The sequence below is a fragment of the Portunus trituberculatus genome, chromosome 41, assembly GCF_017591435.1.
Source record: "Portunus trituberculatus isolate SZX2019 chromosome 41, ASM1759143v1, whole genome shotgun sequence".
NCBI lineage: Eukaryota > Metazoa > Arthropoda > Malacostraca > Decapoda > Portunidae > Portunus > Portunus trituberculatus.
The window spans coordinates 38,128,890-38,146,081 of NC_059295.1; the positions used below are offsets into that span (position 1 = coordinate 38,128,890).

The 17,192-nt window shown below is 37.9% G+C and overlaps 1 protein-coding gene across 3 annotated transcripts in view; it reads right to left on the reverse strand.

Annotated features, from left to right (window-relative positions):
• The window catches only part of LOC123517107 (retinol dehydrogenase 11-like), a 106,995-nt gene that overhangs the window by 50,712 nt on the left and 39,091 nt on the right, over nucleotides 1-17,192 (reverse strand). For all 3 annotated transcript variants that reach the window (XM_045277005.1, XM_045277004.1, XM_045277006.1), the window contains one exon: nucleotides 7,494-7,688. In XM_045277005.1, coding sequence (XP_045132940.1) covers nucleotides 7,494-7,688 — 195 coding nt within the window. The remainder of the gene's footprint in view (nucleotides 1-7,493; nucleotides 7,689-17,192) is intronic.

The following is a 17,192-nucleotide window of genomic DNA, read 5'->3' on the forward strand; positions in this document are numbered from 1 at the left end:
ACTGTGCGGCATAAAGGAGCGCAACTTCTGAAAAGTGCCACAATCATGCCTGACGGGCTCTAATGTAAGAGCCACGATTGTGCCTGACGGGCTATAAGGGGTTAAGGCTTTTAATTCATGAGCTGGATACTCTCTCTTCCTCTCGGATCTTCTAGAATCTTCCACATGTCTGTATGTATGTCTCATGATCATGTGTGTTGCTACGCTAGGCAATGATCTCAATAACTGAAAAAAATTCATATCATTATCCCCGGCACTACAAAACAACAACCAAACAACTGCAAACAACACTCCTGAGGCATTGAGGCAGCGTGGTGCCCCAGCATGCAGTCAGCTGATCGCGCAGTGCTGCGCGCAATCTGTTCACCGAGTTTGTTATTGTTCGCACTCCAAAGCAAAGTTCGTCTTCCAATGCAAAAAAAAACAAATTTTTTTGTTTGTAATCCAAATTATTTGTACTCAAAAGCATTCATACTCCATACTGTATGTATATACCTCCAATGTAACTGTTAGTTATTAATAAATGTTCAAATGTTCAGTAAAACACCCAGATTCTTTGATGGTGTGGAGTTGTTTTACTTACTATGGTCTTGGAAAATTAGTATTTTTGCCTAAAAATGTTTGTATGAACAAAATAACTACTTTGAGCTAATTCTGGATGAGTTAGATGAGTGTATGGAAAAATGCAATGCTAACACCTTCATGCAAGATGATGCACCATGCCATACAGCAAAGTTAATTGTTGACTGGTTTAATTTTTGCAATGTCAGTCTTTTAAAACCTTAGCCTGTAAATTCGCCAGACCTCTGGGCGTACATAAAACTGAAGCTAAAGGAGAGATACCTCCTCTCTCCAATGCCTCTAAGCCACTATTCAGGACATATGGGACAATATTGACACTCAGTATCTCCACCAGCTGGGTGATTCACTTGAAAAGGTCAAGAAGGCACTAGGGCACCCTATCAATTACTAGTTTAGATGAGTACCCTCAATGAAACGTATTTTCTGTGTCATTATCATCCTTCACAGGATGTCACCCTAACCTAACCTAACCTAACCTAAGTACTGTGCCTTCTGCTCTGTACTTGTCCCTACAGTCAACAAGAAAACTATATATGTAAGACTTCCGGATCTTTCCGGTTATACGAACTATCTACTTTTTATTTTTTTTTTGCATTTTTCCAATGTATTTCTTTACGTAGAATCCGAAAATAACATTGTTTTTTTGGAGAAATGGATAGATAAAAAGTTATTCAACTTTAAAGTTATTTATTTCACATAGGGAATAAATAACTTTAAAGTTGAATAACTTTTTACCTATTGGTTAGGTTAGGTTAGGTTAAGTTAGGTTAGGTTAGGTTAGGTTAGGTTAGGTTTTAATATTCTCAAATAGCCACTTTAGATTGTATTTAGTATTCATATTAACCTAAATAACGTGATTTTTGCCCTGAAAGAGAGGAAAAATGAAAGTTAGCATTTCTTCAGTATTACATAGGGAATAAATAACTTTAAAGTTGAATAACTTTTTACCTATTGGTTTCTCCAAAAAAACAATGTCATTTTCGGATTCTACGGAAAAAAATACATTGGAAAAATGTAAAAATACCCAAAAAATCGATAGTTCGTATAACCGGAAAGATCCTGACTTCCTTATCTAGGTCTAGTCACTTTGAAAATACAGTCATCTCTCTCTGATAACTTCAAGAAATTCTATCCCCAAATTGATTTTAGGTTAATTCTAGTTAATAATTTTAGAATCAGTTAATTTTTTAACTTCAAGGACCGCCTGCCGACTGAGTTGTGCTCGTCCATCGTTTATAAGTTCACATGTCCCAGTTGCCAAGCTGGGTATATTGGAAGCACAACTCAAGCTTTCAAGGTTCGTGTGGACGGGCACAAGGGACAGTGAGCAGAACGGACCATAGAAGTCACACCCCCCCAACATTAAGCTGTGAGAGATCACTCTGAGGTTTGTGGTGTCCCTCTTAAAACTAAACACTTTAAAATAATAGACAATAGTAACAATTCAGATCTCAGAATATTGGAATCCTTACATATCAAAACTAATTCTTCACAACTAAATAATATGACTTTTGCTGTTGCCTTGCATATTGTATAAATTTTTTTAACCTTCATATCTTTATGTATAATTTTTCATTATTAGAATTTCAATTGATGATGACATACTGAGATGTCAAAACGTCTGGATATAAAGAAGAAGGGAAGAAAATGGTTAAGGAAACAAAGATGTTTGTGTCAATGCTGGTTGTTCTGTTCCTACTGAAGAAGTATTTAGTTCATCTTACCAAACACTAATTGTAAATAACAAGACAATACAAGATAGGAAAAATTCAGAAAATAGAGTGGCTGAATCTATCAGAGGAGCTGACAAATGGTCATGGCAAGGATGTAATTCAAGCTGTTTATCATAGTCACTAGTAGTCAATCTATTAGTTATTGATGGCCACACATATTCCTCTCATATTACCATCTATTCACAATAAATTTCCAATATAGTGTTGTTGACTGTGCAGCTTCTCTTCACCTCATACCTCTTATCTGAATATGGTATACACACACACACACACACACACACACACACACACACACACACACACACACACAGTAGTGCCCCAAGACTGGAAAAGAGCTAACATTGTCCCAATCTATAAATCAGGTAACAAGAGAGACCCATTGAACTATAGACCAGTGTCACTTACAAGTGTGGTAGCTAAGATGTGTGAGAGGGTGGTGAAGAATAGATGGACAGACTTCTTGGAGAAAAATGACATACTTTGTGAGTGTCAATTTGGTTTTAGAAAAGGGCGTTCATGCACGACAAACCTGATATGTTACTATTCGAGGGTGATAGATGTAATACAGGAAAGAGATGGTTGGGCTGATGGAATATATCTGGATTTAAAAAAGGCCTTTGATAAGGTACCACACCGGAGACTGATCTGGAAACTTGAAATGGTAGGAGGAGTGCATGGCAGTTTACTAAAATGGATGGAAGACTTTTGGTAGGAAGAGAAATGAGAACAATAATTAAGGACAGACCATCAGAATGGGGCTTGGTGGAGAGTGGAGTTCCACAGGGATCAGTGTTGGCACCAGTAATGTTCGCGGTCTACATAAATGACATGGTGGATGGGGTGTCCAGTTATGTGAGCCTATTTGCAGACGATGCAAAATTGTTAAGAAAAGTGAGATGTGACAAAGATTGCGAACTACTCCAGGAAGACTTGGACAGAATATGGAAATGGAGCTGTACATGGCAAATGGAGTTCAACACGACAAAATGCAAGAAAATAGAGTTTGGCAAGAGTGAAAGAAGAATCAGGAGTATGTACAAGATAGGAAATGAAGACATAAAACCAGTCATGAAGAAAAAGACCTTGGGGTGACAATTACCAATGACCTATCGCCAGAGAGACATATAAACAAAATAATTGGAGAAGTATTGAACTTATTGAGGAACATAAGAGTGGCGTTCGTATATTTAGATGAAGAAATGATGAAGAAAATAATTACTGCAATGATAAGACCGAGGCTTGAATATGCAACAATACAGTGGGCTCGAACTTAAAGAAACACATAAGGAAACTAGAGAAAGTACAGAGGGCTGCAACAAAAATGGTGCCTGACTTAAGAGATTTGACTTATGAAGACAGACTGAAAAGAATGCAACTTCCGACCCTGGAAAACAGAAGAAAGGGGAGACCTGATAGCAATATACAGAGTGATGATTGGCATGGAAAAATGGATAGGGAAGATCTGTGTATGTGGAATGAAAGAATGTCGAGAGGGCATGGGAAAAACTAAAATGGCCACTTATAGGAGAGATGTGAAAAAATATAGCTTCCCTCACAGAAGGGTGGAAGCATGGAATAGTTTAGACGTGGAAGTGGTCAACGCAAGGAATATTCATGATTTTAAGAAAAAGCTGGACATTAATAGATATGGAGACGGGACAACACGAGCATAGCTCTTTTCCCGTATGTTACAATTAGGTAAATACAATTAGGTAAATACACACACACACACGTGTCATGGAGGTTAGCCCAGCAGGAAACAACAAGGAAGATTTGGTTGAGAAGAGATCTCGGTGAAAAGGAAAGAGAAATGTTAAATGAGTTGAGAAAGGAGGCTTTGAAAAAAAATGAAGAGAGGACAGAAGAGGAGAAGAAAGAGTTTTCTGGAGAATCTTGGATATGAGACTGAGGAAGTGGTTCATAACCCAGAAAAGTACAGTAAGAAAGGACTAAAGAAACTTACGTATGAGCAGAATGTAATGTATTCCAACATAAATGGAGTGATATCGGGATTTTAGAACTCAACGATTACTTGAGGACAAGAACCCAGATATTGTGGGTCTTACTGAAACAAAACTGAGAGAGGAGAAGACCTGATGATGGTTGGAGAAGGAAATATAATGTTTGGAAAAGAAATAGAGTAGGTAAGATGGGAGGAGGAGTGATGTTGCTGGTTAAAAAGATATAAAGGTGGATCAAGTGAAAGAAGGTATGGGAAAGGCAGAAGTGCTAAAGATCAGAGCAGAAACTAATGAAGGAAAAAGAGGCACTACATAGTGGTGTACGTACCACCTAAGACAAATGCATGGTCAGTACAGGAATATGAAGAAATGATAAGTGATACAGGAACATGTCTGGAAGAAATGTTGGGTGGCTGTGAACGAACTATAATGATGGGAGATTTTAATTGTAAAGAGGTGTGTTGGGAGGACTGGTCAATGGAAGGATCAGAGACAACATGGGGAAATACACTATTGACACTGGCAATGGAAAATGTGTTAACTCAGTGGGTCAAAGAAGATACTAGGTTTGGAGGAGAGGGAGCATCGTCAAGACTGGACTTGGTCTTTAGTACAGAGCCAATGGTCATTGAGGAGATGAGGGTGGAGTGCCCTTTAGCAAAGAGTGATCATGCAGTTTTGGAGTTCAAGGTGATAGATGAAGAGAAATCTAGAAGAAATGAAGAATATAAAGTGGGAAGATGGAATTATGCCAAGACAGATTTTGGAAACCTAAAGAAATTCTTTCAAGAGACAAATTGGATGAAATTCAAGAGTGCTAAGGAGCAAATGAAAAGTGGAAGGAATTTATAAAAATATACAAAGAAGGTGAGAAAAATTTGTACCAATAAGACAACATAGAAGTTGGAAAGCAGGACTGGTTTAACGATAGATGTGAAAAGGCTAGAACAAGAAAAGAGGATGCATGGAAGAGGTGGAGAAGGAAAAGACGGATTAAGCAGTGGGAAAGTTACAAAAGAGCAAGAAATGAATATGTGTTGATTAGAAGAGAAGAAAGAAAGAAACAAGAAAAGGATATAATTGATAAATGTAAAGACCAACCAAGGCTTTTTACAGACATGTGAACAACAACATCAAAAATAGAGAAAGTATTGAAAGTTTAGAAGTAAATGGAGTATGCAGTGAAGATCCCAGGAAATGGCAGAGGCTATGAATGGATGCTTTCGGAAGGTATTCACAAAGGAGACTGCTTTTGACAAACCACTGGTAATGGAACAGAAAGGGATTATGAAGGAGTTTCAAGTAACTGTGGAGGAGATCAAGAATATGATGGGGAGTTTAGAAGTGAGAAAAGCTGTGGGACCTGATGGGGTATCAGGATGGATTTTAAGAGAATGCAGGAGCAACTGGCAGAAAAAGTTTGTGAAGTAATTGATGCCTCATTAAGGGAAGGTGTAGTGCCCCAAGACTGGAAAAGAGCTAACATTGTCCCAATCTATAAATCAGGTAACAAGAGAGACCCATTGAACTATAGACCAGTGTCACTTACAAGTGTGGTAGCTAAGATGTGTGAGAGGGTGGTGAAGAATAGATGGACAGACTTCTTGGAGAAAAATGACATACTTTGTGAGTGTCAATTTGGTTTTAGAAAAGGGCGTTCATGCACGACAAACCTGATATGTTACTATTCGAGGGTGATAGATGTAATACAGGAAAGAGATGGTTGGGCTGATGGAATATATCTGGATTTAAAAAAGGCCTTTGATAAGGTACCACACCGGAGACTGATCTGGAAACTTGAAATGGTAGGAGGAGTGCATGGCAGTTTACTAAAATGGATGGAAGACTTTTGGTAGGAAGAGAAATGAGAACAATAATTAAGGACAGACCATCAGAATGGGGCTTGGTGGAGAGTGGAGTTCCACAGGGATCAGTGTTGGCACCAGTAATGTTCGCGGTCTACATAAATGACATGGTGGATGGGGTGTCCAGTTATGTGAGCCTATTTGCAGGCGATGCAAAATTGTTAAGAAAAGTGAGATGTGACAAAGATTGCGAACTACTCCAGGAAGACTTGGACAGAATATGGAAATGGAGCTGTACATGGCAAATGGAGTTCAACACGACAAAATGCAAGAAAATAGAGTTTGGCAAGAGTGAAAGAAGAATCAGGAGTATGTACAAGATAGGAAATGAAGACATAAAACCAGTCATGAAGAAAAAGACCTTGGGGTGACAATTACCAATGACCTATCGCCAGAGAGACATATAAACAAAATAATTGGAGAAGTATTGAACTTATTGAGGAACATAAGAGTGGCGTTCGTATATTTAGATGAAGAAATGATGAAGAAAATAATTACTGCAATGATAAGACCGAGGCTTGAATATGCAACAATACAGTGGGCTCGAACTTAAAGAAACACATAAGGAAACTAGAGAAAGTACAGAGGGCTGCAACAAAATGGTGCCTGACTTAAGAGATTTGACTTATGAAGACAGACTGAAAAGAATGCAACTTCCGACCCTGGAAAACAGAAGAAAGGGAGACCTGATAGCAATATACAGAGTGATGATTGGCATGGAAAAATGGATAGGGAAGATCTGTGTATGTGGAATGAAAGAATGTCGAGAGGGCATGGGAAAAACTAAAATGGCCACTTATAGGAGAGATGTGAAAAATATAGCTTCCCTCATAGAAGGGTGGAAGCATGGAATAGTTTAGGCGTGGAAGTGGTCAGCAAAGGAATATTCATGATTTTAAGAAAAAGCTGGACATTAATAGATATGGAGGCGGGACAACGAGCATAGCTCTTTTCCGTATGTTACAATTAGGTAAATACAATTAGGTAAATACACACACACACACACACACACACTCAGTGGTTAGAGCGCTGGCTTCACAAGCCAGAGGACCGGGGTTCGATTCCCGGCCGGTGGAGATATTTGGGTGTGTCTCCTTTCACGTAGCCCTGTTCACCTAGCAGTGAGTAGGTACGGGATGTAAATCGAGGAGTTGTGACCTTGTTGTCCCGGTGTGTGGTGTGTGCCTGGTCTCAGGCCTATCCGAAGATCGGAAATAATGAGCTCTGAGCTCGTTCCGTAGGGTAACGTCTGGCTGTCTCGTCAGAGACTGCAGCAGATCAAACAGTGAAACACACACACACACACACACACCTTGAGAAGTCAAACATTAGAAAGATACAAAGAACCTCACCTGCAGATGCCCCTGTAACAATAGCAGTCATTCCGGCTAGGCTGCGCGTGGAGATACAGCGTCGCATCATGCACCGGTGCACCACCACCACCACCACCATCACACCCACCACCATTGGCACCAACATGGCAGCAGTTGTTGTGAATAAGGCACTATGGAGGGCAATGCCAGGGTGCAGGACTGTAGAGATCACACCTATAGAAATGAAGTAAAAATATCTTGAAAATAGAGATACACTGATAATATGAGGATGACAGGTATACATATATGTGTTTTGCATTTTGACCTGTGAGGAAGACGGATGCTAGTGTCTGAAAATAATTAAGTCCATGTGATCTGGTGGTCCTTATATAATACTTTGTGACTGGTACTTAAAACTGGGAGTTCTTACTCATTCATTATTTACTTATCTATTCATTTTACAATTAAATTTATCAAATCAGCTTATCTATTGGCTTTGTGTGTCTGTATGTGTGTGTTTGCACATGAATGTCAGTGTCGAACCTCAATTATTACTCTTGTAGTTTCATATTATTCTTAGAGCAATAATTAAAAATAAAAATAAAAAGGTAAAGAACAAGTATTCAAATGACAAGCTTTCTACAAGAAGTAATGATGAGATGACTGCTCACAACATGAGTTATCACCAAATAACTAATTCATATAGAAAAATGGTTACCGTACCTAGTGATATAAGTAGAGAAAGAAACAAAACAGAAGATAACAACTGGCCACATTGCCATCCCCCTCCAATACTTCACCACTATCACTTATTATCAATGACATAAGATTAATGACAACTCCATTTGTAACCACGTAAGATTTCTCTGTTCCAAGGCTATAAGAGGTCACCACATATGTTCCACTAATGCACTAGATAGTAAAATTAATAAAATGAATATTTTTTTATCTGTATATCTAGCTGTATCTGGACAACTGAATTTTAAGAATTGTTTAACCTGAGCAAGATACAGATATAGTTTCCAAGACCAAGTGCTTAAATGATTTAGCTAGTTACATAATATCTTGATTTAAGGTGCCATCACACTAGCACATTTCTATCAAGTTCCTGAAAATCGACAATTTCTTGAGCACGTCCCATTACACACACACAGCATAGTTCATCCGCATTTTTGTCAACAGTAAACAAACATGGCTGCTCTGATGTGTAGGCATGTAGTTGCTGCTCTGGTTGTGAATGTCAATGAAGGATTAATCTCATGGCAAAATAACATAACACATACACTAAATCTCTCCCACCATGTCACTATGTAACACCAAGAACATTTCACTGATCTTTTTATGCATCTCAGTATTACCTAATACTGTATTACCTATTATTATATGCAGCAGCAGCAGCAGCAATATTATACATACGCAAATTGTTATTGTCATTAGTAATATTATGAGTGTAATTCACATATTTGAATTGTGTATGTTAGCAAGGAATGGATGTCTAGAGCCATTGGTGTGAATGATCGGGTAAAAGGGATGTGTAAGGATGTCGGTGTCAGCTTTGTGGATGTATGGGATAGGTTCTATGGGCGCAGGGATTAGTATGCAAGGGATGGTGTGCATCTGAGTAGGAAGGGTGTGGATGTGCTGAGTGGATGTCTGAAGGGGGGAGTTGGGATGGAGTGTAGGGGGGTGAGGTAGCAAATGCATTCCAGAAGAAAGATGCTAGACATAAATTAGATAGGATAAACAGAGATAGTGAAAAGATTAGGAAAGATTTTCCAGGTGCAAATAGGAGAGAATAAGATTAGGATTCCAAATAAGGAGACAGCATCTAGGAAGGTAGCAGGACTTAAATGTTTTTATGTAAATGCCAAGAGTCTTAGGAACAAGAAGGACGAGTTATCTAGTTATATAGTTGAGGAGGACTTAGATGTTGTATGTGTCACAGAGACATGGGTAAATGAGGAAAAGTTTAGGGAAAATAGGAAAGAATATGAAGTAGATGCAGGACTTAAATGTTTTTATGTAAATGCCAGGAGTCTTAGGAACAAGAAGGACGAGTTATCTAGGTATATAGTTGAGGAGGACTTAGATGTTGTATGTGTCACAGAGACATGGGTAAATGAGGAAAAGTTTAGGGAAAATAGGAAAGAATATGAAGTAGATGGATACATTATGTATTTACACCAGAGAATTGGTAGGATAGGTGGAGGAGGAGTTATTTATGTAAAAAAATCCTTCATTTCCAGTCAGGTTAATGGTATTAAGGTAGATAACAGAGTAGAGTCCTTATGGCTGGATGTTAGAGTAAACAAAAGTAAGGTTATTAGAGTAGGAGCTTTTTATAGACCACCTAACCAGTCAGCAGATATAGACAACCCCCTGTGATTATTTCCTGTGGGGATATCTCAAATCCCTGGTTTATAACGACCGTCCACAGACCCTGGAAGACCTACAGAACGCCATCTGAACTGAAATAGCCAATATACCGCTCAACATGCTGGAGAGAGTAGACCAAAGTTTCCAAAATCGTCTGAATCAGTGTATTGACAATGGAGGTGGACATTTAAAAGATATTGTCTTTAAAACAGTGTAAAAATAAATCTCCCATGTTGTGTGGAAGGCATAAAAGAAGAATAAAGAATTGTGAAGTGTGAACAGGTTTTTATTTTATTCTCAAATTGGGAAGTATCCGCACCCACCCTGTATATATATATATATATATATATATATATATATATATATATATATATATATATATATATATATATATATATATATATATATATATATATATATATATATATATATATATATATATATATATATATATATATATATATATATATATATATATATATATATATATATATATATGAGGAGATGTATAAGAGGATATGATAGAGTTATTTAAAATGTACTCAGATACAAACTACATAGATGTGAGATCTTTCTTTACCTTAGAGGAGGGAAATAGGACTAGAAATCATGGCAGGAAGATTAGAACGCAAGGCTGCAGGTTAGATATAAGAAAATAATTCTTTAGTCATAGGGTGGTAGACTTCTGGAATGCATTGCCAGAGACGGTTGTAAATAGCACTAGTTTGACAATGTTTAAAAACAGATTAGATAAGCACTTAAATTTATTAGATTTATAATTATGTATAGCACTGCATGATAGTCTTTATAAGAAATTTACTATAGTTAAACAAGACATGATCCCCATGTATGGGGACCACAAATTGTAGAGGATTTCGCTGCAGGACTTAGCCCTGTTAATGGGCCAAATATTTAGAATTAGTATATAATATATTGTGTACTTGTAAGTGTATCTTTAAGTACTGATGACGAGGTCGCTGTGCGACTGATACAGGATAACCTAGATGGGCCCTGGTGGCCCTTTGTTATCCTATTATTTATGTTATGTTATGTTATATATATGTATCAATGTTGAGTTTTATTGACCAGCCATACTCCTGTCTTGTAATGGTCATAATATTCATAGTTTTTGTGACTGGGATGCTGAGTCTTTGAATTTACATCACATATCATGTACTCAGTAATCTTGCCAAATGTGGAACACACATCATCCTTCATGGGATATTGTGAAAGTGAGTGGCATAGGAGTTTTTCAATGGTCATGTACACTTCATCCACAGGATCATAGGGTCATAACATTTTCTCTTCCTCCTTCTCTTGGTGACTAATGTACATTGGAGAATTGTGCTAATTGATGTTCAGGAAAACTGAATATAATAGATAGTGATGATGGTGATAAAGGTATAGTGTTTGATGATGGGCCCAAGGATGACCATAATGCTGAGGATGCTGATGAAGAACTCCTTGAGGGGACTATACTGAGTATTTCCAGAGTCCACTCTTCATGAATATTCATAGTACATCTGTCAGAAAGCTGCATCAATTCCTAAAAAAATAAATAAGAAAAAAAATATGAGTGTAAATCCTATATAACAGATCACTGTACTTGTCCTGATCCCCATTTGTGCTAACTAATAATAGTAATTCAATAAAGAAACAAAGAAATGTATTATTGTAATATCAAAATAATATCCAGCTTCACTTTGTGAGTAAGAGACTTCCCGGTCTTCTTAGCAATGCTGGACGACATTGTAGGGCTGATTGCAGGGCGTTTTGGTGGCATGTTGAGTGAGGGAAGATGAGCTGCTGCTGACGCTTTTATTGTTTTGAACTAAAAGCAGGAAAGGGTAAACGAGTGAGTGGTGCACGTTTTGACCATGAGAGGCGCTGTGTATTCAAAAGCCTGTTGGCTTGCATAATACGGCTGGGCTTTCAAACTTGGAAAAAATAACCTGGATAAAATTCCATTAAAGCAAGTTTGGTGTTCATTATATGAGCAGATGGTAGTAAAAGGAAACATTCGTTGTAGCGAAATTTCGTTGTGCAAACGTTCATTAATCAGGGGTTGCCTGTATCTATTAATTCTGTAGACAAACTCCTTGGTCTGGCAGTACAACACACAGTAAGATGGGGAAATGTCAGTGTGTCCTTCCATCATGGCGACCAGATGAGAAGCGAGTCTATTTGCACCAGCGTGGTAACCTAACTCCCACCACCCCCTCTAGGGAAAATCCCGTCTCGGGTTGAGTGGCAACGTCGCCCGTCCTGATATGCAACATCGTCATACATATACATGAAATACATTCATTTGATTTGGTATATAACACTTACTTGTATCACCTGATATCTCATGAAATAGTCAGAATATTCTTACCATGCTATTTGTTGATAATACTAAGATTAAAGAACTGTGAGTAGCATAGCCTGAATGTTTTGATTGGAAATCTGGCAGAATGGCGAACAACACCCTACAGGTCAGTACAATTTAGTTTTACTATAGCAGCTGGAAAAGACCAACATGCCAATCTTGTTTTCCAGCTGGTTTCTCCACCCACTAGGTACCCATAACTGGCCAAAAACTCTAGCAGTTCGCAATTCCAACCACATACTGACACATGTGAACCTGCTTCAAAGAAAACAGAGAAGCTTGCCCATGTCACCGGGTTCGGAGTGTAACTGACCACCTGTTTATTTTGGGTACATCTATGGTGCATGGCCACTTATGCAAATTCTTCTTGACTGCTGTCATTATATGTGAATTGTACTGGTAAAAATTACCTATTATATACAGGGGATCCTCGCAATTCGACGGGGTTAGGGCAGTCTTTCATCGGTCAAATCAGCATTAATTCGAATCGTGAAGCAATTTTTCCCATAGGATACTTAAGAATTAGGGGGGGATAGAGACCAATCTCCAGCCTAGACCCCCCAAAACATCACTATAACCTTTAAAAACACTAACCTAGATTAAATCAGTACATCATTTATATCTAACTTTTTTTATTAAACACATAAGGGTGCTGTACAGTACATTTTTGGAAATAAAAACACTTGCATGATACAACGGTCTCATGGTACTTGTCCCTGTTCTTCCAAATTATTGATACTGTTGATCTAGGGACACCCATTTGCAGTGCAATGACACTGTGAGCTATACCTGCCTCACACTTTCTTATAAGCTCAAGCTTATCTTTGAAAGGCAGGAAATTGTGCTTCTTAGGGCTGGGGAATGCCGGCTGGGGCGAGAGTGACACAGATTAAGCAACGCTGCCACTCTAAATTTTCATTTCTCCTTACCACTCATGCGCATTTCCTCCTACTTTCACCTACCACTCATGCACATTTTCCCCTATTGTCACCTACACCAATCCCAAAATTCCTTTTTGTACATGCATATATTATAGTGTAAAAATAAATGTATTTATACTTTTTTGCAGTTTTATTCTTTTACTACAAAAGAAATAAAAAAACTTTCTGGTATCAATAAATGAACTTTTCTTCGGTATATTATCATGTTAGACTGGACAATGTACGTGGGAATAAGCGATCAACTCTCATCCTAATGGAGCGTCTCGCCACATTGCACCATACTCCCACATGTTGCATCAGATATATATATATATATATATATATATATATATATATATATATATATATATATAGGCAGGCAACCCCCGTTTAACGAAGGTTCACACAACGAAATTTCGTTATAACGAAGGTTTAATTTTAATACCATCTGTTCGTTTAACGAACACCAAACTCGCTTTAACGAAGTTTTATCCAGGTAATTTTTTTCCAAATTTGAAAGCCCCACTGTATCATGCAAGCTGACAGGCTTTTGAATACATCAGGAGCTGCTGGTACTAAGGCCTGCCTCAGGAGAAATCCTGAGACACCTATAGAATAAAGATCAAGATCAAGCCTCTCGTGGACAACACAGGCTCTGCCGATACAAAGGCCTGACGCAGAAGAAATTCTATGTCACCTGTAGCATCAAGATCAAGATCACATGCACCACTCACTGCCCAGTCAAAACATAACAGCATCACCAGCAGCTCATCTTCCTTAGTTCAACTTACCACCAAAACACCCTGCAATGTGGCCTAACGTTCCTAAGAAGACCAGGAAGTGTCTTACTCTCGAAGTGAAGCTGGGTATTATTCACAGACATGAGGGAGGCCAGAAAACTAATAACATTGCTTCCCACCATGGCTTGACTCCATCTACTGTCTACTATTTTCAAGTCAAGATACTCTATTAAGAAGGCTAGTGAGACCTCATCTTCCTTGCAAGCTAAAAGAACCACCAGAACTTGTGACTCTACAATGGATAAAATGGAAAGCCTTGTGGAAATGTGGTACATAAGTTTTGTATGCAGTACCATGATGCGCACTTTGTTTACATTCCACAGGTTGCCGGTTAGTGTATTTCCGTTTCACTCTCCCTCCTTCATAAAGTTAAGATCATCAACATTAAAAAGTTACGTACATACATACATTAGTGTACATTATAATGACTTAAATTAAACTACCTAAATGTTTAACTTCATAATTTTTACTTTCATTAAACCTTTTACTGTACTATGATGCACTCTCACTTTGCTTACTCTCAATGGAAGTTCAAATCAGGGGTTATACTTGTTATAATCGGTTAAACTTAACGAAGTGTTTTTTAGGAACGTAACCCCTTCGTTAAACAGGGGTTGCCTGTATATATATATACAGTAAGTCCTCGCTTTTCACTAGTTTAGTATACGATAAATTCGCAGATATGATAATTGACAATTACTACCATTTTTTCAATTTACGAAAGAAAAATCGCACTTACGATATTTGAAATTCCCGCCGCCTATGATTGTGGCGCTGCACTGCAACCAACAACAAACCAGTCACTTTCGTGCCACCACAACGAATAACAGTGAGACTGTGCTCGGTGATTTACTTACATTATTCTCTGCATTTTAAGACCAATTCCTGTCCAAAATGTCACCAAAACGTAATTTGGATCTTGGTGAAGAAGTGAGTACGGTTAAATGAGCCAGGAAAAGCTTAACGTTGGAAACAAAGCTTGATATAGTCAAGAAAAAAGAACTTTGGGAAGGCTCGTCAGCCATAAGCCATTCCCTGAATTTACCACAGTCAACAGTTGCTACTGTTTTGAGGAATGCTTCAAGTGTTAAGGAGGCAGCAGCTAATGCTTCAAGCCTGCAGATAAAATTGCTGACAAAACATCAGGAACTCATTATGGATTGGATGGAGGATTTACTTAAAATTTGGATAGACAACCAAACACGCCAGCATGCCCCACTCTCGTTGAGCCTCATTTCAGAAAAGGCCCTGTCTATTATTGAAACCTTGAAGGTTGAGATGGATGTTTGTTTACTTTTTTCGATTGATTTTCATACTGAGCTGGAACGTATTCTTATCTAATACATGTTAAAACGGGTTCGGTTTACACTAATTTTGGTTTACAATAGCTTTTTGAGGAACGCATTTCTAGTGTAAAATGATGACTTACTGTATATATATATATATATATATATATATATATATATATATATATATATATATATATATATATATATACAGAGTGATTCACGAGTTTCTCTGGAAAATTTTACTACTGCAAGTTTACACAATTCTAAGCAGAGAATACTCTATAAGTATAGGTGTTTTCTGCAATGGTTAACAAATGGGAGGAATTTTACATTTCAATCCAGACGGGAGGATGGCTCCCGCTACCTCCTCGCAATCTTGAAACTACTTAGTTGCCAAGTTGCTGATTTCTCTTAATTTTTACTAGCATTCTTTCAGTCTGAATTAAATTTTTTTTATTTTTTTTATTATCATCAGGTGTGTTGCATTGTTATTCTCATGCGTGACAGGAATTGTGTTGAAATATTCTTGAAGGACGTATTCAGTGTGGCGAGACATCTGTGCTAGGCTAGGCTACACTTGCAATGCCATACTACTGATCACATCAGTAACTGTTTAACAATATTTTTCTGTATTAGACTTTTTTTCCAAGGTGCATTTTTTTTTAAGAGGTATCCATCATAATTAATGCCATCGTGCAATGTTTATATCCGTCAATAATACTTTAGGTGTCTGCAAAGCCTATTCCATGAAAAGTGGCATAGTTCCCTAAATCAATTGATCACATACTTGGTGATAATTAAAAAAAAAAAAAACTTTAATTCAGACTGAAAGAATGCTAGTAAAAATGAAGAGAAATCAGCAACTTAGCAACTAAGTGGTTTCAAGGTCGCAAGGGGGTGGCGGGAGCCATCCTCCCATCTGGATTGGAATCTAAAATTCCTCCCACTTGTTAACCATTGCAGAAAACACCTATACTTATAGAGTATTTTCTGCTTAGAATTGTGTAAACTTGCAGTAGTTAAATTTTCCGGAGAAACTCGTGAATCACCCTGTATATATATATATATATATATATATATATATATATATATATATATATATATATATATATATATATATATATATATATATATATATATATATATATATATATATATATATACAGTAAAACCTCAGCTCATGACCATAATTCGTTCCTAAATCCTGTTCGTCACCCGATTTGTTCGTCCCCTGAATAAATTTTTCCCATAAGAATGTATTGAAATACCATTAATCCGTTCCAGACCAAAAAAAAATCATACTTTTGTCCATAAAACCCATTCAAAATAGACCTTTAATGTATGCATGACATGAACGAAATAATTATAAAAAGCCTAAATTGTTCTACTTACCTGAATACTATCAAAATTATAATAAAATGAATAAAAAGAAAAGGTTATTTACTTGAGAGACTGGATGTTGATGGCATGATGGAATGGAGGAGAGGAGGATGGGGAGGAAGACAGACAAGATCCGAGAAGACAGTCATGAGAGAGGATTTTGGATGTGCGCAGCATGCCAGAGCTACACAACAGCTGTGTAGCGTCACAAGTCAGTGCCGCTATGTGGGGCCCCGTTATAGTGAACATCGGCGAGGGAAACATGGAAAGATTGCCAGTCTTCGTCTCTGCCTTTGGAAGACCCTTGCTTGCTGGGGATTGACTTCCTCACGTGTGTGGGAGCAAGTTTCGACTTCCAAGGAGGGAAGTTAAAGGTACGTGGCCAGGAAGTTCCTTTGATCCTCGGAGGTGATGCAGTAGGGCGGTGTTCCTTGCCAGGAGAGCGAGGAAACAGCTGCGATGGATGTGCCACAATCTGCAGTACCTGGACATGGCCAGGATGATGATGACAGCAACACTGAGAGCCACCAGAGCAGCGAGGATAACGCCGAGGAAGCTACAGTAGAGCGCACCGGTAACATCACCATGCCCAGGAAAAACAGGAG